Source organism: Accipiter gentilis, chromosome 2 (genome assembly GCF_929443795.1).
Source record: "Accipiter gentilis chromosome 2, bAccGen1.1, whole genome shotgun sequence".
Classification (NCBI taxonomy): domain Eukaryota; kingdom Metazoa; phylum Chordata; class Aves; order Accipitriformes; family Accipitridae; genus Astur; species Astur gentilis.
The window spans coordinates 8354065-8377076 of NC_064881.1; the positions used below are offsets into that span (position 1 = coordinate 8354065).

General features: G+C 41.2%; 1 protein-coding gene across 19 annotated transcripts in view; it reads left to right on the forward strand.

Annotated features, from left to right (window-relative positions):
- The window catches only part of DTNA (dystrobrevin alpha), a 233951-nt gene that overhangs the window by 156802 nt on the left and 54137 nt on the right, over window positions 1-23012 (forward strand). For 17 of the 19 annotated variants that reach the window (XM_049821425.1, XM_049821415.1, XM_049821434.1 and 14 more), the window contains 5 exons: window positions 5304-5517; window positions 13376-13461; window positions 14976-15130; window positions 19553-19658; window positions 22170-22336. In XM_049821425.1, the coding sequence (XP_049677382.1) occupies window positions 5304-5517; window positions 13376-13461; window positions 14976-15130; window positions 19553-19658; window positions 22170-22336 (728 nt within the window). The other 2 variants (XM_049821517.1, XM_049821521.1) reach the window with 2 other exon arrangements.

The window sequence follows — 23012 nt, forward strand, 5'->3', positions numbered from 1 at the left end:
CTGAACTAGCCATCTTTCATTCCCCCTTATATCCTGCAGAGAGGGACTGATCGATTCAGTTACAATGCGCTGGCAACAGGCAGTCTCTAAATGTTGTTTTAACAGCTGAAGGAGTCTACTGAAGGAAATAACATTTGTTATTTGGAGTGTATTTTTGTGCATTAATCTTAATTCTCTGCCGTTCAGCCAGGGTCTCCTCCAAGTATGCATTTTTTGGTAACAATTGCTATGGAGTGAATGGCAGCCATCTGTAATGCTGCTCATCTGCGTTGTCCCACTTCTGTCCAGATACTGAACTTTATTTGCATTTGCTAATCACTATCTGTCACAGAATGTGCTCAAATATGAAACACTCTATGACAGTGTTTAAATATTACTAATCTCATGAAAGTTAGATTAGCAGACAGTGTTTGCCATAGAAGGTCTAATAATGCGGATGTTTAGCTTACCTGTGACTTCAGAAATCACTTAAGAGAAAATCTAAAGGGAAATGTATAGTTTAGCAATTGCTTGTAGAAATAATTTACATTTTTTTCAGACATCAGGCAAATGAGGGAGATCTACACCTGGATAGCTGTGCTGTTTACAGAGTGCGAGGCCTGTCTGAAGGGTCCGTGAAGATTGGCTGGGCTGCATGATTTTGGATTTCCTTATACCACCCAGGTGCTAGATACAAGCAGCTTTTACTCCTACTGCCCTAGTGATGATCTGCTGACACTGAAGAAACAACTGACAGATTTCTATAGTTTTACAGATCCATTTCAGAAAGAGCATCTTTCTCATGCTGAGGGATAATTCCCTTTTCAGAGGGAAATGTGAGTAAGGCAACAAAATTAGCAACAGCAATGAAAAGTTAAAACCAAACTTGTGGAGTTTACTTTGTTGAGGGAATTTAAGGCATGTTTTAGGAGAGCGAAAGCTCTCCTGCATCTGTAAGCTAGTTTGTTACGCTGCAGACTCTTCTTGTTAGCATCATAGTAGTATGTAGAAGTCAGATTCAGGGTTTTTTGGACTACATGTTGTGCAAACAAAGTAAGGAGATACTCCTTCTTCAGTGAGATTAAAACAATCATCTCAGGTATGGATAAATAAAGAAATGGGCATAGCAGGTATTATAGAAAATGGGTAGCAGCGAGGATGAAAATTAAAATGAGAGGAATGTAAGGTTATGCAAAGTTTGCAAGGTTGACATTCTGTTACTACATAGAAAAGACTACAGATATCATATTAGCTGTAGGCATAAATTTCTAATAGTACAAATGAATAGCATGGAGCTTGCAGAGGCCTATGTTTTACTCTGCCTTTTCCAGTGTTGTTAGTTTGATTTGGCAGCATGATATAATACATAAGAGTCTGCTTACTAGGTGAGTAAATGTAAAAAAACTAGGATTTGAAGTGATCAGTGGGGCACTATCCCCAGATGTAATCTGCGCAAGGTTAAGCGATGCAGTGTAAGAGGCTGTGACTATGACAGGATCTGGTAGTAGCTGATACAGATTAAAGTATTTATTATTCATACTTTATATAAAACCTGAATTATTCTATGCCATGTAGTAGTCAGAACAGAAAAGACATCTTTTCTTAATGTTTAAGGAGCAAGGTGTGGGATTCATCTCAGTTAACTTTACCAGCTCTGAGGTTACATGTCTCATGTAAACTTGTCACTTTAGGCTTTGTCTGTAGTCAGTGAAGAAATATGGGAACCTTCAAAGCACTGTTCATCCCACCTGGCTCCAAACAGCTGCTTTAAGGTGCCCTTTTCTTTCCCAGACATTAGAGGGAGCCTTGATCACCAGCTGACAGTAGACATCTGATTTTTGGCATTTAAATTTAGGTGGGTGAATTCTTGTCCATGACAAGTGACTTGAGTAAAGGCCAGAGACTTCAGTCTTTTGTTACAGCAGTCTAACAAACTCTCCTTGTGATTTTGAGCTAGATATTTCAGCAGATATTTTCAAAATTAGTAGATGTTGTTAAATGTCTGGCTCTTGTCCATCTTCTGTTTCCTCCTCCACTTTCCAGACTCTGTAGAGAGATTTGAAATTCATGAATAAAGTGCAAAATAAAATAGTGCAGTAGAATTGTTGTTTATTCAGCTTCAAGTGGAACAAAAGTGTTTCTGGAAAAAAAAAAAAGCCCAAGTAAAATTATTTATAGTACAAATGCACAGCAGTTCCTTGAGACTAATATTTTAGGGGGGGGGGGGCTGTGCAATTTCCAACAAGTGATTTTCTTAGTCTTGTGCCCTACCTTTCTGGCATACTAGTGAATATCAGGATAGCTTATGAGGCTTTCAAGTTAGAGTTAACGCTGAAACCAATATTTTTTCTCTCAGATGTGTTAGTGTACTGATATTATTAGTCCCATGTCTGCTAGCCTCTGGATATTTCCCTTCCCAGGACCATCATCAAAACTAACTCTATATGACTATGTTATGAAAAATACAATATCGGTGGGAAAAGAAAAAAAACACCATGAAAATCTGACAGCCACATAGTCTCAGTACTGGATCATGTGAAGAAAAAAGACACCAACCCCCATTGCAGCCTCATTCATTGGGCCAGCTGTTTTCCTCCATGTTCTCTCATTCAAGAGTTTTCTACTACTAGGCTATAGCAATTAAAGTTAAATTGCTGCATGGAATTCATTTCTCACTGTTAGGGAGTCCGGATGTCTGGTTCATCCTCCGGGGATGTCCTTTTGTCAATGCTGGGGAAACCATCGTAGTTCCCTGCAACTGTGGAAGTAAAGTAGATACACTCATGGTCAAATTGCTGTGTTTTTTCCTCCACTCTGATCAGGTGCAGGACTGCTTGAGAGGTACCCCCAAGTAGCTCTGATGACATGATTTGTTACCCTTTATATTCCCCTTTTCCACCACCACGCTCGTGCACTCCCAGATAAACAGCCTGTCCCTGTTTATTCTTTGCCCACTGGCTCCAGTGTTGCTGATTTGACATCCTTATTCATATTTATGGTAGGGTTGCCCTAGTAATTTCTGCCTTGGTCAGCAGTGCTGTTAAGCTAGTACCCCTGTTTGTGCTGTTTCTTGGGTTGCTATCTTGTTAGTGTAGCCGCAAGTCAAGGTTAGCCATCCGCACGTGCATTAACTCCCTTTTTGCTGTTTGTTACACCTGGTAATTTCTCGCGTTGTTACAGTTCAGGTTCGACAGTGTGCACACATACCCTCGCACCCAGAAGCCAGCCTGGTGCAACTGCTGGTGGAAGCACCTTCTCCGTCATTTACTTGGTCTGAATTACCAGAGACAGCCCTCAGGGCCAGGAACAGCTAGACCTTGAGAGAAACATCACGCTTAACCTTCTGCTTTCTGCCTGCCCTTCCCCTCTTAATAAGGCCACAAAATACTTGCACGTGTTGCTGCATCTTCTGGCATGTTGCTCTGTATTTCTTCCTTGGCTGCCTTACTGTGGTGACCCAGAGCGGGAAATGCTCATTAATCCTTCCGTCCTGGACCTGACGGTGCCCTGCTTTCTGGTGACTTCTTCCATTCTCTGCCTTGCCTGGCCTCAGAGCCATGTGGAGAAGCTGCCCAGAAAGGCTCAGGCCATCTTCCTGGAGATCATTCATCTCCCCTTTACCCAGATTACCTCTGTAGCAACTTGACAGTGAAAACTGGTTGAATAGGAATGGGAATGGCTGCATTAAAAGGATCAGAGACCTATGCCAGACTTTTTACGGGCAAGCTTCCCCCAGCTAGAAGACAAAAAGGAAGAGTTCAGAGAGGTTGTATGCTCCACCCACCTGGCTTAATTCAGAATGACACTCTGAAGACAACCTGCCAGCATACAAGGTCACCTATAGATGTTTCCTTTTAATACAACGGTCAAATACATATTTAGGTGTCAGGATGGAACTGCGTCTTTCAGTTTTTGCCAATTATTTGCTAGGGAACAGCAAGAAGAAGTGGAAAAGTGCCTTATCTAGTGCCTGAAATAGTTGCTGCTGCTGTTCCTGCTCACCTGTATGGTGTATCTTCCTCCTTGGGGTTTCACATGTGGTAGCAGGGCACTGGAGATTATTTTTTTCCTGAGGGAGAAGAAGAGAAACCCAATCTTAGGGAAAAATTCTAGACTAAGTAAAATGACAGCATATGTGGTTTCATTTATCTCTCTATTATCAGCTTACATTTCCCTGCCATCAGACCATCATGTCACATTGCAGTCTGAGACAACACCTGCAAACCAAGCAAGTAAAAATAAAATTTTGAGGATTAGAATTAAATTTCTCTATCCACAAAAAAACGCCTCACCTTCCACATACAGATGGTTCTTGATATGTCATAAGACATATTGTCATGCTAAGTAATAAGAACTGTACATTTGTTTCCCTGGTAAAAAAAGAGAATTTGCACCCTGAACCTCATGATTTGTTCCTTATTGACAGTTTACTAGGATAGTAGGTAATACTTAAGATTAAAAAAAAGGGATGATTCTTTGAGTTCAGGTTTGAATAAATCCAAATTTTGAATGAGTGTAGGGTATTTTTATTTTTGGCATGGTCCACCGCTTCTGGAAATGCCAATCCACAGCAAGCCAATCATACTGCCACAGTAACAGGGGCAAACAAGATTTCTGTTTGGGTACGATATGAAGGGTGAGCAGTGATTGTCCTTTAAGCTGTCCTTGTAGGTAAAAACAACCCCCATGAAATTCAGCTTTGACAGGGACTTTATCAAAGAGAAAGATTTAACAAATCATTTGGCAAATATATTTAGAAGATATGAAATACAACTTTGGGATCGCTTTATTAAGTGTTCTTTGTTTAAATGTAGCTTGTCTACCCTGACTCAATTACAATTCTGTAAAATATTTTGCTTTCCATACAAAATGCTGAAAAGGATTTTCAAAATGTCAGTACGTGTGAAGCACTTAATATTCGTAGGATCTTCTGAAAAGCCCATCTGCTATGCAAATTAATATCTAAGAGTAGTTTCTGAATGGGGATTCATAGAGGCATGGTTCAGAAAAACAATTAGCATATGTTTACCTTCCAGTGATTTCCGTATAGATTTTTACTTGAATACTTTATGCAATGAGGAATGATTTCCCAAGCTGAAGCTGTACACGTTACAACTAATAATATCGATATATTGTTTGCTTATTAATGTTCCTCCAACAAGTTCAATTCTCAGTGGTGGAAAATAGATTCATTTGTTTAATTATTCATGAAGCGTGTCCTATGTGATTGTGTTATCCCCCACCCTGTGGGATGAGGTGACTTTTTTCCTCAGTTGCTTTCAGGAGCATGTGTCCCCACTGACTCTTTCTGTCCTGTCCCCTAGTGCACCTTGTGGACATCTGGAATGTGATAGAAGCCTTGCGGGAAAATGCACTGAACAACCTGGATCCCAACATCGAACTGAATGTGGCTCGCCTGGAGGCTGTGATTTCAACTATCTTCTACCAGCTCAACAAACGGATGCCAACAACCCACCAGATCAACGTGGAGCAATCCATCAGCTTACTGCTCAACTTCTTGCTAGCAGCCTTTGATCCGTAAGTTTGCCTTTCTTAGCCGTGTGCGCTTCCCTCCTCTCCTGACTGGTGAAAGGATTTTACTTGCTCCAGAAATATCTTTGGAAAACAATTGAACAAGCTAAATTGTGACCCAGATAATGAGCATGTGAATAGTGCTAACTAGGGAAAGAACCTAAATTAAGGACCTCTGCTTTCCTTTCTGTCGAGCCAAATTCAGCACAACTGTGTTTTCATCCAGTTACTCAGACTTGTTCCAGTTTATATCAAAGAAGAATTATCTACAGAAACAAATTTACATCCACTTCTAATTTGCCTTGTTATTTATTGACACACCAGTGGCTGACACCACTGCAATGCCTCTGCAGCAGTGCCATGGGTTAATAGCTCATTATTTTGAAAGAGCTCATTTTCCTGCAAGTTCTTGCAGCTGTAAGCAATTTTTTTTTCTGGCTCATGCCAGTGCAGCATGATTTCGAGACCATGACAGAAATAGGATAAAGACCTGGAGGTGATGAAATTCCTGTTATTACTGCACGGGACCCGTATTACAAAAAGGACAAGTTGAGACAGAGTGAGCCACTTACCTTAACGAGTATACTGCGTGTACGTGTTACAGTTTCTGCATATATAAGTCATCAACCTGTACTGCGATATTTGCAATCTTCATAACCGAATTTTTGGAGAACAGTGGTTAAGTCTGACAGATGCAGATGACCTATTGCCTCTTTATGGCTTATATTTTGAAAATTCACCAGCTCAAAACACTGGCCATGACACATTAAAATAAGGATGCTGCCGGTCTCCCCCTCTTTCCCATCCTCTCGCTTGAGGGCCCCGGTGCCGGTGCTGGGTTTCATCGAGCACCTTGCAGAGCCAGACCAGCCAGTGGCTCAGTCGCCATGGCAACGGGGAGAAAAAGTAGATGTTCCACTGAGGAGGCTGCACTCAGCTTCCCCTCCAGCCCCTCCGAGGGGAAGAAAAAGAAGCCAATCTGTTGTGAAACCATAGCCTTCAGGAATAGTTTTCTCCCCTCAAGGGCAATAAAAGAAGGAACAGGCATTTTAATTTATACCGTTGTGGCTGTGACAAGAACACTAAAGGACGATGAAAATGGCCAAACGCATGCATTGCTGCATGCCACAAGCAAACTGCTTCCTGGCTGGTAAACACAGGGAAAAACCCAGGACCGTGTAAGCAAGATCTGCAATAACGTGCTTGTTTTGTAGCTCACTGTAAAGGGGTAAAGGTCTCAGCTAGACGTCACGGCAGCAGAGTGGAGGAGAGGAATTAACTCCCCTGTAGGGAAACAGAATGTCCTTAAAGGGGTGAGGTTTTGCTTTCCCTGAAAACATCCCCTGTGCTGTGGGTCCTGACCTGTTTCTGGGCTCCCACCAGGCCATCCCAGGGGTGAGGAGGCTGTGAGCCTCTCTCCATCCGCCACTCAGCAAGTCAGTCTGTCGTGCTGCCTCCGAGCAGGGAGTGCACGGGATGCGCTTCCCAGAGGGACGGAGACACCCAGGAAGAGGCTCCCAGCTCTGGGGTCTGAGATGGGAACTGGCTGCCTATCGCCCCATTTTAAATGCACCAAACGTCTGGGATGAGGTTCAGGTGCAATCTGAGATATCTAAGTTCAGGCTTCATGGCGATGTGTGTCAACTAGATCTCTCTCTACTGTATTGGGAGTTTGAACACCTATCACAGATAGAGACATCCAAGTTAAGCATCAGATTCTCAAAATGCACCCTACCCTTTAGTATGTAGGTAGTTCAGATTATTGAAGTTTTGGGTTGGGTGTTGGTTTAGCAACCACTGGTGGTCCAGATTTCCCTGTGTCTGGGAAATAGAGGGAGGGAGGTGGCTCTATATGTTACAGGGACAGTGTGAGAGCTGCTGGGGTCTAACCAGAGCTGATGTCTCTGCTTCCCCTGTTGCTCCCTTACCTCCTGTCCCCTGCAGTGCAGCAGAAAGGTCCTTCTCTGCTGAAGGCTACAAGTTGGTAGAAGGAGGAGCAAGGTCTTTTCTTGTGGTCCCATGCTCAGAGGGAAGCAATGCATTGCATATAGGGGGATCAGGGGTGGAACTGTGAGACAGGATGAAGTCTTTTTCTCAGTCTCCCCCAATTTATAGAAACTGGACAGTTAAACTAAATTGACTGCAGTCTTCTCTGATGGAAAAAAGGGGGTTTACTAGGTGCGTGAATCATACTGACATCACGACAGACACCCCTAAAATAATCCTGTTATCTTTGATCTGGATTCACTCCTCTATTTCTTAGCTTTGTGTTTTAGGAAACAGTTGGCCTGCAGAAATGCTATCCAAGTTTCTAGGTGGCTACTGAGGAATTATATTTCATGTTTATTAATGAATGTTAATATGATCACACTTGATTCTATGAATGCAGACAACAACGAAAAAACCCAAAACCCTAAAAAGCCCAGAACAGCCTTATGAGACCAAAACAGTAGTCCAAGACCAAATGGCTCTTCCATATAAATGAGAAGGCTGTTCTAAGTCATCATGGATGTTTTTGGTGTTTGCAGCTATGCAGAGCGATGTCTGCTCCTGCTGTACTGAGAACAGGTCCAGAAAAGCTTGTGCGATTTCTCATGTCCCATTTGAAATGCAAAGAATGAGAGTGGAGAAATGGAGTCCACAGCTTAACATATATGAAAGGACCACAAGGGACAAGTTAATGTGTGATTTAAAATCTAATAAGCCTACCACTGTCTCATTTATTTCTTTCTAGTTAATATATACTGCCCCACATGTACTGTGCTGGCTGAAGATCCTCCTCCAAGCTTTAAACAGAGCCTCTTCCTTCATTTATAGCCCACTGAAAACCTGGCAGGTTTCTCTGCCCTCTGGCAGGGAGTATTTCCCTAGGCCTGCAATACAGATGTCTTCTCAGGAGCTAGAACCTGGCTAGCAAAACTTAAGAGGAACCGCAGTGCACTGCTGTGGCATGTGGGCCAGCCTGCCCACTGCCTGTGCTGAACTTTCATCCCAGGTTTTTTGTGATTTTTTCATGGCCTTGAGGATTTATTAGGCCTACAGATAATTGTATTTCCCTGCTGCTTAATCCTGAAGGGAGGAAAAAGTGGAGAAAAATTACAGCGTATAAGATTTCACGTGACGCTGAGCGTGATGCTCCTTCATGCTAAGCCAAAACTAAACTGCAACCTTATAAAACTGCAAATCAACAAAATCAAAACTCACAAACAGAAATGCTGCTCCAGTTAATTTGCCATTAGTCTGTGAAAGTCAGCATCTTGTGGTAGAAGACCCCAACAGCCCAAAATCAGTGAGCAGAATGAGGTGGTCAGACTTTAAAAAAAATGGACAAAAACATGCCTGATTTGTGTTTTTAACTGCACGTTAAAATTGGGCAACAGCTTTTGCTTCAAGGTCTAAGGTGATTAACTGGCTTTATGAAATAATAGCATATTTCCTTCGCCGGCACGCAAGTACTCTATAAAAGGATGACAAGTTCAAACCCCTCTGAAAAATTCATCCCAGTCTGGCGTCAAAGCCTAGGCAGCTAGGTGGAATGTTAGCCTCATTCAGTCGAGCTGTTCCCAAAAAGACTCTTTTTAAACAGACTGTAAAATATTCTGTGCTAATCATCTTCAGCACTGACTCAGTATTGCAATACAGCTACTCCTGCTGCAAAGTTTAAGTGACAAGAAAATAGCTGATTTTTCTGTCCCTTGACATACCTGTCCTGTGAATGGCGCTGTGAACACTGGGCTATGAAACAGACCCAATCTGGCTGGAGGGGCTTGACTTCTACGAAGAAAAGAGGACATATTCACACCCTTGTTTAATAAAATGCAATTTGAATCATACTGAGTTTGATACATAAAGATGTTCAGTGTCTGTTTTGGAAGTATCACTTCTTGCTCATCCATCTATTCAGAGCTGTAAAGTGTTTAATTCCCGCTCTTCTCCACCTTTGCTAGTCACTGAAAACCATACAGGCCAGCTAGCTTTTATGAAGGAAGTCCAGCAAAAGAATGCATTTCAGAGATTTGGTCATTATGCATTTTGCTCTCCTAAATGAAAGAATTTTGCTTGATTCCAATAAAATTTCCTCTCTGAAAGCTGTTTCTGAAAATGGGAATTTGTAATTACAGCCTCTGACATTTCAGAATTGGCTGCCCTGTGGGCAGTAGGAGGTCCACAAATAACTGAAGAAATTTCATTACTTTTGGAAAAGGTAACTTAAAGCATTGGGGGAGCACTACTTCATACCTAGTTAATGAGAAAAACTATATTTTCTCGATGTCCATTTCATGGGACACATTTGCCATTTCTAAAGATGTGATGTTATTTCTTTATAGCTTTCCCCACCATACGGCTGTCTCAGTATGAGTATTGCTGAGAGATCTTGACAAACATCAGTGTCATCCATTTGGTACCGCTCTCCTTGCTGACCTGAAAGGCAAATTCAGGCCCTGGAGCTGGACTTAGCCTTGCCTGGTCTGTGGATTTTATCAGGCAGTCCGTGGGGCTTCCTTGCTCTGCGGAGATGCTGTCTGTCTCTGCAGCCACGCGTTTGAAGCGGAAACCTTCCTCTCTGCTCTGGTGTCTAAAAGCATGTATTATTTTTCACCCTTTTTTCTCCAAGCAGCAGAAGATAACCTTAAGCCCTGGCCATCATTCTCTTCCCTAAGTACTCCATCCTGTGCTGTTGCTAAGTGCATATCAGCTTCAAGGTTTGCTGTTGCCACCATTTATGCATCTAGTGCTTTTCTATAGGGTATCTGAAGAGTAACCTCAATAAGAGATATAAAATCAAAATATTTTCTGTCCTTTCCTATTTCCACTAGTAAAATTTATATCTCTTTGCATTAACCAGCCTAAAGCTTCTTTCAGACAGCACTGACTTCAACAGAGATCTTCAAGGCTGCTGTGAGCTACTGCTTCAGCATTTGCTTTTACACAGCAAACACTGTAAGGCCCTAGTGCTGCCAGTCAAGGGCATCTGTAGTGCTTAGACATAGCTTAGGGCACTTCTGGATCCAAATGATATTGGCAAGTCTTAGGCCCCATTATCCTGTCCGTTCATCAGTCATATATATTAATATATGCATGTGTGTATGTGTATGCACACACACACACACACATATATATTTGGAAGGCGAATTGAATTTACACTGGCTCTAGTGATGCTTTTATGAATACAAATGACCGATAGAAAATACAGTGTCAAAACTAATCAACTCAAATGGAGAGATTGAAGAGATAAATAAAATCTTTTCTTTTTCTGTTCCTCTGTTCCATAACCATTTGAGTATGGGAAAAGCTGATGGCTCTGGGGTGGAAAGCTGAAGGCAAGTTGATATGTGTCTGCCATTCGAGAATATAATCCTATTAGTAAATGTAACTAAACCTACTGGGAAAAATAGTCTAAATCTGAAGCACTTCCACATAGGCTTTATTTTTTCCTCTGATTCTTCCACTGCTTCTTAATAACGCCATTGCTTCCACTTAGCATTTATTTTTCTTAACAACGCTTTTAAAGGCAGGTGAAAACCTCCTGATGAAACAGTGCAGAAAAACTCCCAAAGGTCTATAGGGTAGCACGCACAAGAAGAATACAAAATGACCAAATCCTCAGCCATAGCAGTGCTAGGTGGTGGTTTGCACAAATTAGAATCCACTCAACGAAGGATTGAAATACAGAAGACTGGAAATTCCTATACTGTGATTTTAATCTTATGAAACCAGTCAAAGAGGACACAATGTAATGAAAAATGAAAAACAAACAAAAAAAAAGGTACACAAAAGCTAGCATTAAAGAACATAGTAACAATTAATTTCTTAAGTATTGAAGTAGTGAACTTATTTCTTTTTGTCTGTATCTCCAGTTGATTTTCTGCCAAAAAGTATCATTTTAAATGAGTGTAAAGAATATTTAGAATTCATATCTAGAATCATGTGTTATACTGATGTAGAACTAAATCCAATTCACCGAACTTTAAAGATTATTAGCTAGCCAAACTTAGGGAACTGACTCATTTTCTAAAGTCTGAGTCAATAAACATAGCAGTGAGGCATGTAGCATGCTTTAGTGTACTGATACGAGTATACCATTCATGTCTACTATATATGTATACGTTATTGTATTAGTCTGGTTTGGGGTTAGCAGAGAGAGACACACAGTCACAGGCTCTGTGTCTTTCCAGAATCAGTTTATCTTTTAGTTCCGATCAGACACAATTTTCTTCATTAGAATTATGAGTGACGATCAGCAGAGTAATTTCAGAAATATTGATGAAGAGCTAAATTTCTGTATATTGCTATTGCCAGTGCAGTTCGACTATCTTATGTAAGACATAATTATATATATTTTAACAGGAAATCTCTTAAAACTTAATGTTCCCTGGTAAAGAGTGAAGGTCACAGAAACTCCACTTCCAAAAAATGATACAAAACTTTATTATCTGGTCCCATTATTAGCCCTGTCAGTAGAATTTAGAAGGAGGCATGGGTGCCATTTTGTTAAGGTCACAAATATTTGCTGACTGTCTCTTTTTTAAAGCATGATGACAATGTGTTCTCACTGATGTCATTAAACAGGCATATGGGAAGTGATTAAGTAATGCTGAGGAGTTTGGATGACAGATAGAAGTTGCTCCAGTGCAACTGTGGACTCACTGCCTTATAGTAAGACTCCGAGAATTCCAAGAAAAAACAAATTTCACCGTTTGGATGCCAAAAAAATGAACATTAAAAAGCAGATGAACTTAGGAGAGCATGTTCACCTTCATCTTTGGAAAGGGACTGGATGTTCCAGCATTTTTGTTCTGCCATTCCTGTCAACACTGGACTTAGTTTTGCCTAAACTGGGGGGATAGGTCTTATAGGAGCTAAGAGTGCCTTGCAGTGTGTGAAGTCATGTATTACTCATGCAGCTCAAATATACAAGGTTTCTATGATGGCAGGTAATCACTGGGGACCACCACGACTAGAGGGAGAACGAGGATAGCAAGAGGAGCAATAAAGTTAAGGCATTGCATGCTTCAGGGCGGTTGAAGGAAGAGTTGGCAACGTGTTAAAGGTGAACACGGCATCCTGAGAGTGCAGTATATGATCTGATCCTTCCAGGGAGAAAAAAAAGAGTCTTTTATTTTTACCTGAAAGTGACTGGGTTTACAGAAAACATTGTCTTTTCACCCCAGGGCATACTCCTATATGCATTTGGGGTTTAACAGCGTTATGCATTTTAAGTTGAAAATAGAGAGCCAGGCATAGCCTCAACTTGAACAAACCAGGGACAAGACTCTTCTACATATCACAACAAATGTCCTTTGCTCATTCTGGATGCAGGCATATTCCCCACTTTTCAGCAAAGTCCCTCTTAATGGTTCATGGAGGTCAGGTGTATAATTTAAAAGGCAGTTGTCAGGACTTGTTAACAGATACAATAGGCAGCTTGTGGAATCATGCAAGCCCTTTCTGCTTTTTCACTTTTGTTCCCAGTGTTGATTTTTGCACTTATTTGCAATCTTCTGGGGATGGAAGATACACAGTGCACTTAGGGTAGGGAGACCATGAGTGTGGTAGGTGCCTTCCAGTGCTACTGTAGCATAAACAGCAGTCAGAATCATCACCTTAGTGTATAATGAGATAAACAGTTTAACACTGAGCTTCATATACATAATAAATCTGTTCTGAGATCTTTACAGAACAGTGTACTGATGTGTGTTGCAACAAAACAAACTTCAATTTTAAAGGTCTTATTTCTTTGTATGTCAATCCACATAGAGTGTGCATTACAGTCTGTCATGTCAATGATATACATTTTAAGTGGAAAGAGGTCCATATTATAAAATGTACATATACAATATGTCTACTTTCTACTTTCGAACAGGGAAGGACATGGTAAAATTTCCGTTTTTGCTGTCAAAATGGCCTTGGCAACTCTTTGTGGAGGAAAGATCATGGACAAATTAAGATGTAAGTCTTTTGGGTGACATTTTCTACATGTTAATCGTTGTTGTACTTGGAGAGATAACAGTATAGGTAGGAAAAGAGGGAATTAGGATAAGTTACAGTTTCATGGCTGGGTTTGGGCTTTGCACTATATATATCTCCAAGTAAATACTGCTAAATGTTTGGCTGAACTTCGCACCGGACTTTATCTTTTTGAAGCCAGATTTTATATACTGAGGTTCTGATTGGTGGATTATTTTTTTTTCCTTTGGGATGACTGAATTCAAAGTACAGGTAAGTTGCTCAACTGTTCAACAACATGAAGCATCATTTAGCAATTTCTTCAGACTTTTTTTAAATAATATCTCTCTCATTTTACACTTAGAAGTACAATATATTTATGCATTATTTATATTTCTTCCATAGGGCACATACTAATTCCATCTGTTTTGGAGAACAGATTCTCATTTCACAGAATTTTTTTCCCAGTTCCCCAATAGCCAAGGCATAGTTTACTTGCAGCTGCAATGAAAGACTTCCTAGTTAGTGCTATGATGTCCATAGCTCAGATCCAGAATACCATTTTCCAGACTTTTTGACCAAAGGATTAATGTCAACCTTCAGTTTCCTGTGAGCCTTTTACCACAGCCAAAGAAAATTGAGTTTACAAATTGTTGTTGATTAGAGAGGTAGAAATCCCAGGTGCTAATTTAGTCTTCCAGATTTGATGCCATCTTTTAATATATTATTTCTATGTAGAAACTCAAATACAGACTGAACTTAGATTATAAATTGAACACTGTTTGTTCCCGAGGTTGCTTTAAGAATAGGAGCAGGGTCCATCCAGCGGAAGGCTGGAGTACGATGCTGATTTTCCGGGTCAGTAGTCCCAGGTTCCTGGAAATGAAGCAGCTGACATGACAGCCTGAAAAATTATAAATGTTCCTTAGTCTATGATCTCATGCTAAGCTTAGGATAATTTTAAACAAGGGGAAGAGTAAAGGCTGAGAAATATGAATCTCTGCAGTAATAAAACTGCTATAATTTTATACATGAACAAAAAAGAAAAAAATGGAGAAGAGTGAAAAGTAATGCATTTGAAAGACCTTCAGTGCTTTGTATGTCCAAAACAATAGTAACTGACTTAATGAACTCATTGTCAAAATTTAGATTTGACATGGTAAGCTGGCAGTAGGCAAAAAGCTGATGTTGCGTATCTTGTCAAATTAGATCCTTCTTATCTGATTAAATTACTGCCTCATGCCATGCATCAGACTTTGCTTTAAAAAATGACCACACACAATAAAAAAAAAGCAGGAATATTTTAATAGCAAAATCAGCTACTTTTTAATACGTAAATCATTCACTGTGTTTTCTATTGAGAGGGGTTATAATTAAAGATGCAGTAATAGTGGAGGTTTCCATAAGCAGAACATGTATTTAGCACTTCTGGTTCAAATCAGATGATACTGAATTCAGAGCAAATCCGCAGCTCTCACTGAAGTTGCTGTGTCCTTTTCTTGTCTTTTCCCCCTCAGATATTTTCTCAATGATTTCCGATTCCAGTGGAGTGATGGTTTATGGCAGATATGACATGTTTCTGCGGGAGGTTCTCAAGCTGCCCACGGCTGTCTTCGAAGGGCCTTCATTTGGTTATACTGAGCAGTCAGCAAAATCCTGTTTCTCGCAGCAGGTAAATGAAGAGTGAGCATCCTAGACACAGGATCTCAATCATGCCTCTGAGCAGACCAAGACTTTCTTCCTTTCTTACACATAAGTGCATATTCGCCCAGGAAACGCATGGCTGGGTGAAGGGGAGGTCCACTTTGCTAATTTCTGGCATGTAGGTTAGGCGCCTTCAATAGGAAGCTAGTCTCTATAGGTTCCCCATATAACCGCAGAGGAGGGAGGGGCTTAGTGAAAAGGTGATTCAGAGCAGGATCTTAACTTACATGTTCCTAAATTAGGGAGCCTGAGGAGACTAACTTCCTAATTTAAGCACCTAAGTTAGATACTTACATTTAGGTGATAGAAATACCCCAAGACATGCAAACCTCCATTCCAGTTAGTTGTTGTTGCTACAAGCATATATGAGACTTTAACATCTCCATACGAAGCTCAACCTCCACTGAAAAATCAAACTACATGTTTTCCAAGGGGGGGCATACATACATGAGAAGGTTATGAGTGAGAAGAAAATTGCCTTAAACCTTTATTGAAAATGGCAGTCAGTAGGTATTGGAAAATCCGTATTGTCTTACAGATGTCATCATTCAGGTAGGGTCAGGAAAGCAGTGAATTTATCCTGAAGAAAATATGAGATTTTTCCACAGCTCACCAGACTGTAGGTGCCCTGAGTACAGTACGTTGGCTGCAGCTAATACCTAGAACTTCAAAAGATTCCATAATTGGGGCTAGTTGTCCACTTCTCCAATGGAGAAAGAGAGGATTCCTCTGGCTCTTGCCACACATCACACTGTATAATTCCATAAATATAAAGTAAGAGAAGATGCTGAAACTGGGAAAATGTTAGAAATAAAGTGGTATTTTCCTTCTCTTTATCCTTCCATTCACTAACTGAATACTGTTGAACAAGTAAGTTGAATGGAGCAGGAATAGTGTCATTTTCATGCAAAATAGAGTCTCATGTTTTGTTTTCCCTCAGTTTCATCACTAATCAATAGGCACTCCAGTCAACTGAGAAGCATTGTTGAAATTCATTTATTGAATCATCTCACAAATAATCTTAAATGGTTATGTTTGCATATGTGAAACTAGTCTTGTTTCACAGAGGAAGACTTAAGACAGCACTTAATCTTATGTTGAAGAATTTACATAGTGAAGTGACTTTTGGTAGTTCTGTGTTAAAATAATAAAAGAGTGCTCTTGCATGGCAACAGAGCATTCAAGCTGTGCATGTTGGACATGCTATTATTAAAGATGAAAAAAGCAATTTCTTTTCTTGAAAAAATGTCATTCAGGCCTCATTTTCTATCAAAGCAGCCATCAGAAATGGCACTTCCATTGACATTGCATCCAAATGAGTGGACCAGATAAACTAAGGTACCTTAAGAAACAAAGTCTCCAATCAGGCATTAGATGGTTTAGTTCACAATCTCCACTTAAAGCTAATGAGAGTTAGGTTTCTGACTGATTTACAAAGCTGCTGTTTTACATCCGTAGGCAGCCAAGTACTCTTGTAAACCTAGTCTAATATTTCACTTAAATTCACTTTATGTAATTCTCATTACATCCTCACTAGGGATGAACCAGAGTTTTGAAATGAGACTCAAAACAACATATCCCTATGACACTACGATAAATTATATTTACAGTCTTAGTCACACCATAGGTCATTGTTTCACTCTCTCATATTGCTCTTAGCATTATCAAAAGTTGATACCGTGGGATAAGTTTGGCACTCTGTTGTTCTCACTATGGATCACTTTTGCTTACCAGAAGCCTTTCAGTCCCCTGATAAATAGATACCTCAATTTCAGGGAAAGAAAAAATTCTGGGAATGGTCTTCTGCTCATGGTGTCAAATCCATTTCAGTTTGCATTTGAAAGAATTTTTCCTGTTGCAGAAATGTTTTATTATTCCCCATTGTACTTGTTTACTTGATCAAACCGTGTATTTTCCTCCATCTGTGAACCACTGCGAGATTGAATGGCTATTGAAAATAGAAACAAGTGTTTCCTCATCAGCAAATTTATGGAACAGAAGTGCCAGAGCAAGTGACTCAATGTTTCAGAATACAAATCTCTGGCTCAAAAAGGAGTTTTATCAGCACCACTTTCCCCCTTAAGTAGAATTAATGTGATGTTATAGTGTATTTGTATTAAAAAGTGTTGTTATTATTATAAAACACACTTTTTATTTCTCTTTTTTTATCGCAAACTAAAAAGATAGACACTAACTTCATTTTCTTAGCACTTGGCTAAGTGTTATTCCACAAACCTAGACTCCATCTGCATGTAGTGTATATTTAGAAAACAGCTTTCAGTTTCAACTTTCCCGGCAGCTGAAAAAAAACTGCAGGAGAAAAATATGCCTTTTAAAATGTATGGAAATTGCTTTGTTGGTGTCCTTTTAAGGGACATTGCTCTCTCTAATCCATAAAATCAGTGACCACCAGAGGAGTTCAGCTGTAAAGCTGTCAGTGAAGCCAAGTTGCTTTATTTGGTGCAAATCGGTTTTTAAATTATAGCTGCGTTCAAAGCCCACTGCATTGTGGAAGAGCTGTTCTTGTCTTCCCATCGACTTGCTTGTTTCGACCGGTTGCATGTTTGCTGCCAACTTACCTGCCTTCAGGAGCAAAGGGAAGTCTTAAGGCTACTCAGCTCTGCAGTATGGGGCACCGGAGGACCCTTCTTCTCCTAGACTTTGCTCTGCCTTTTCTTCCTCTGTTCTCAGTTCTGCTGCAGACAGCACAGACATTTGCTGGCGGCATTGGTCAGCAAAGCCATGCCAAATATCCCCAGCAGATCTCCGAAAGAAAGATCCTTTTCTGTGAGCTGATGCTGATAGCATAGGATGCTTATTTGGGAAGTGGTTATCCACTCTCCGTGGGTGGGAAGGTCATTCATACAACAAGCAGGTGGTAGCTGTTTGATTGGACTTTCATACTGCAGGTATTGTGGGAAAAGATAGTATTTCAGGGAGATTTAGAGCTCATATTCTGGCTATTTCTGTTCATTAAAAATCAAGACCATTTTCACAACTAGCCTGAAGTATTTTCTCTTCTAGGAACAAATATCTTTATATATTTCCCAATATCTTTCAATATTTCAGCCCTGAGACTGTTACAGAGTGAGGTGATTTCCATCGATCACTCAGTGTAAAACAGAAATAATGATTTTCTTTACATCTGGTGGCAATTGTATAAAATGCAGCACAGACACTCCATCTGGAAATCCCAGCTCTTAAAAGCATTCCATAACACACGGAGATGATACATGTCACTGCATAGCTGCTGTTTTGCTTCCTCATGGGGTAACCACAGTTCTTTAGCAAGTTAAAGCAGTAGCTTATGCTATCAGATATGAAAATTTAGCAATCCCTTTGGATATGGGGATGCTACTTAAATATGTATGCCTATAAATTATATCTGCACACATTCTCAACAGGGCTTAATATTTTTGCATCTTAATTTTATTTTAAAGGAAGGCTCAGTTGCTGATTTCTTAAGGATCCTCTCTCCTTGACCACCCAGTAGTTGTGCACTTTAGTACACACTATGCGTAGCCAGTATACAATGTAGGAAAGAGCAAGTATTTATGGTGGAGATATCTCAGGTTGAAATATCACCTATACATCTGAAAAAACAAATAAACTAAGATTTGTGATGACTTTTTCCTGATACCTAAGAAACTTAAGGCCCTAGATTACTTTTTTAAAATCAACAGGGATATTTTAGAGTTTAAATCTCTTTGAAAGATAAAGGGGCATAGATCTTTAAGTGCTTACAGCCGTGGGGAGTTTAGGAACCGTTGCAGTCCCTGAGTGGATGCAAACACAACATCCCACAGTCAGAGCTCACCCATAACTAGTTGCCATCCCTCAACAGACAAGCATAGTTTCTTAAATTACAGTAACACAATTGCCTGTGATGGTCTGTCCTTACCTATATTTGTCTTGAAACTATACTCCCTTGTCATTATTTTCTTTCATTTTCTTTGTTGAGTACCATCAGTCATTCTCTGCAGTGACTTTTCATGTGAAAATTGGTAATACGTAGTGGTACCCTACATGCACTTGTATTCATTATGGGCTACTCAGAACGCATGAAATCATGAAGAGTTGAATGCCAACCATATTCACAGAGCATCTTCAGGCAATGACTTTAGAAGAGAGTCTTGAAGTGAGTGGGAGCTAGGTGTCTCCAACCCAGCCTTGTGAAAAGGACTGCTAGTCATCAGTAGCACACGTTGTAACTACTAAAAATAGTCCGGAAAAGCTTTGCTAGTATCACTTGTTCTTTTCAGTAAACCAGGGCTACAAGCAAACAATGTCTGAAACTTGTTCCCAAGTGTTTCTGTAAGGACAAGATAAAATCATTTTGATATGTCTAATTACTGATTCTTTGTGCATGTTTGTTTGCTTGTTTGAGCAGAAAAAAGTCACATTAAACACTTTCTTGGATACTCTCATGTCTGATCCCCCACCACAGTGTCTAGTGTGGTTACCACTTCTGCATCGACTGGCAAATGTTGAGAATGGTAAGTAAGAGCTGCTGCCAAAAAAACAGTTGCAAGAGTAAACTTCTGTGTGATGATTTTCTCACTCTGTAGATGGTTTTGTCAGAGATACTGGGTTCATTGACTCCACGTACTATTTTTACAGTTACTGGTAAAATATTTAGAAAATTCTGTTGGTCATTCAGCCAGGAACGTGGCTTAATTTTTGCTATGCTCAGGAAATTATCCTGATCATGTCCCCTCCTCCTGTGCTCTGGATAAGCAAAGAGCGATAGGACTTGATCCATTCACACACTTATATCTGGTAAACTATCAAGACCACAACTTTTATTAGCTATGACATATGGCAGTAGAGAAGGAACAGCTTGGCAGTTTCTGTTCATGCAATATTCTTGGCAGGGCATGTCCAGTGTAGTGCAAAATACCAGCCAAAAGGTCCTCTTACGAAGGATCTCCTCCGAAGCCTACACTGCCAGACAATGTACTCCAAAAAGGAAGTTCCAGCTTCATTCTTACCCTTTGCTTGTGTGAAAAATGAGGATTTAACTGTGAGATGCCTCTTTCTCCTCAAGGGTTGTCTTTCCCCAAAATGAGTAGATCACAGATTTTAAGACAGAAAGGGACCGTGAAGATCAACTCATTAGATGCACAGTGCATGTTGCATTTCCCTGGTAACATGAAGGCTTCCCCAGCCTTCCAACTTCTGGAGCACCTGGGGAAAAGTTCACAGACTCACAGATGTAGTCCTCCAGCCAAACTCTTCATATATTGTTTCTGTAGAAGGTGCTGCCACACTGAAAGTGCAGGGGCAGAACTACAAGGCTTGTGCATCTCATCTCACTGTGTGCACCACCGAATTGCAGACCACAAACTCTGTACAGTTCCTTATGTAGTTCTGGAGGTGTTCCCCAGCTCCAATGCAGCTGACTTCTGCTGTTCAGAAGGACCAGCACTGACAATATTAAATAGAAAAGAAAAAAAACACATGAGACAAGAATTGCCTTTTTACTGTCTTATTTATCTTGGTGTACTTGTTCCTACTGTGGCATTTCTTGCTCATGATCATCAGGAGGCAATGATCCTGACAGTCATTATTCCAACACTTTAAATCTAGAAAAAGGAAGATTTAAAAATGGAGGAAGTTTATACAAAAATTTAAAATATTAATTTAGCAAGATAAATAGATTTTTTGTAAACAATTTTCCAGCCCAGTACTTTGCCTCAGAGTTTGGTGTGTAAGGCTCTTGTTGAATATTCCTGTGTTGTTGCTACCTTGAAAGTTTATCTCTAGCATAATGGAAGCTTTGGGATGCTGCAGAGAAAAAGAAGTGGCAGGAACAGGAGGAAGAAAACATCATATATACTCATCCTGTTAGGTAATGAAAGTATTTATACCATTTTTCTGAAAAGAAAGTGGGGCTGGTGGAAGGGGAGGTGTGCAGCCATTTTTTGCTGATGAAAGAAGGAGGAGGAGGAGGTTGTACATGTTCTTGTACTAAATAAATCTCTCTTCCACTGAAAAGCACCAAGGTAGGTAAGGTGATGTTCCCAAGTCCTTCCTGGCTACAGAGCCACCCCACCTTCCTCAAACTCTTGTCACCCATCCCTGTCCCTCACCAGCTTCACACTGTTTCCCAGCCTAGAGAACTAACCCTTCCTGCTGTGAAATTCTGGCAAGGAATTCAAGCCCTGACACACTCAGCACTGATCTGAATCCTCCCAGACTGAACCTTATGACAGAAGACCAGAAGGTGCCTGGGAACAAGGAGATGTTCAGTACCCCGTGGTAAATTGGGTACATGCTGTAGTGAGGAGAGAGAGGAACAGAAATAGCACTATTGCCAGGAAGGGGCTTCAAAATGTCTTGATCGGTGCCTTAGTGTGCTCAGTGACTTGCATCCTCATTACTGTCTGCTTCTGAGTGGAATAGAGAACAGGACCACATGGGTCCCTTCAATAGCCGGCTTTCCAAATCTGGGCATCCAAAGCTAAGTGTTCAACTCCATATATAGGTACCTAAATGACACCAGTTGTACAGATGAGACAGCAGTAATTAAGAGACAATGACATGCCTAAGTACACTTTTGTGCTTCCAGTAATCAGACAGCTGAGTTTGACTTTTCCTCCAAGGCACATCGCTGTAGCTCCTCACAGCACAGCAAAACATTCCGCTTCCCCGAGTAACGCAGCTGAAGGGTGCCGTGGATTTTCCCACATACGAATTTCCTCTATCATGTATTCTGTTAGACAGTGAACACATTTTTTGCTGCCATGAGCAGGAGGTGCAGGCATCAGCTCAGAAGTGATGAAGGGTTTGGTGCCCAGCCTAGGAAGCGTTGCCTGTGGCTCAGCACAGGTTGGTGGGCGGCTGCTCGAGTTTTCATGGGTCAAAGCTGTAGGCAGCATCCAACGCTGCAGATCGCTAGAAACAAAGAAGGGGCTCACCCTTCAGCTCGGGGCTTTGTCTATAAACTTTTGCAGGGGGTATTCTCTGCTTTGGTTTATGGCTCGGTGTTTCTCTCTCCTGCACAGTCTTCCACCCCGTTGAGTGTTCCTACTGCCACAGCGAGAGCATGATGGGGTTTCGCTACCGCTGCCAGCAGTGTCACAATTACCAGCTCTGTCAGGACTGCTTCTGGAGGGGCCATGCCAGCGGTTCCCACAGCAACCAGCACCAAATGAAAGAGTACACGTCATGGGTAAGGGAAGGCTCGCGCCTCGCTGCAGACTGCGTTGCCCTCCAGCCGGCGGAGAAACCCCTGGCCGCAGCTCCAGGCAGCCATCTGGCACAGGGAGGCTGGGAGCCGGGCAGCCAGTTTGGATCGGTGACCCCGTCAGGGAGGCTCCGGCCTTGGGAGCCCTCGGGAGAACGTGGAGGTGGGAATGGTCTTTTCTGGGTGAGGATCTGGGGCGCCGGTGACGGTGCGTGCCGCAGGGAGGGCAGCGCAGGAGGGGCTGGCAGCAGGGCACCAGGCTCACGGCAGCTTCTCCCATTCCCACAGGACTCACGGTAAAATCATCATTAGCTTGCTCTGTTTGGCTACGTGTAAATGAAATGATGAATACTTAACGCTCATTCATCAACATTTTCAGTTGAGTGGCTGCAGCATATGCGTAGCATTTGGGATGGTCCTGGCACTGTAGATTTGAGCGTGGTCACAGGCTTAGATCCACAGTAGTGTTTACTGTAGAGAAAAGCACACTTCAGTCTTTTTGTTGTTAAACAAAATAATTCAATGCTTTTTCTCAGCTGAAAGAGAAGTATCAACAGCTACCTTAACCTTCTCTGAAGGGCATCAGACCTGGGGGCTAAGCTCTCCATGGACTGGAGCAAAGCTCCAACAAGCCCTTGGTCATGGAGCATCCCAATCCTTC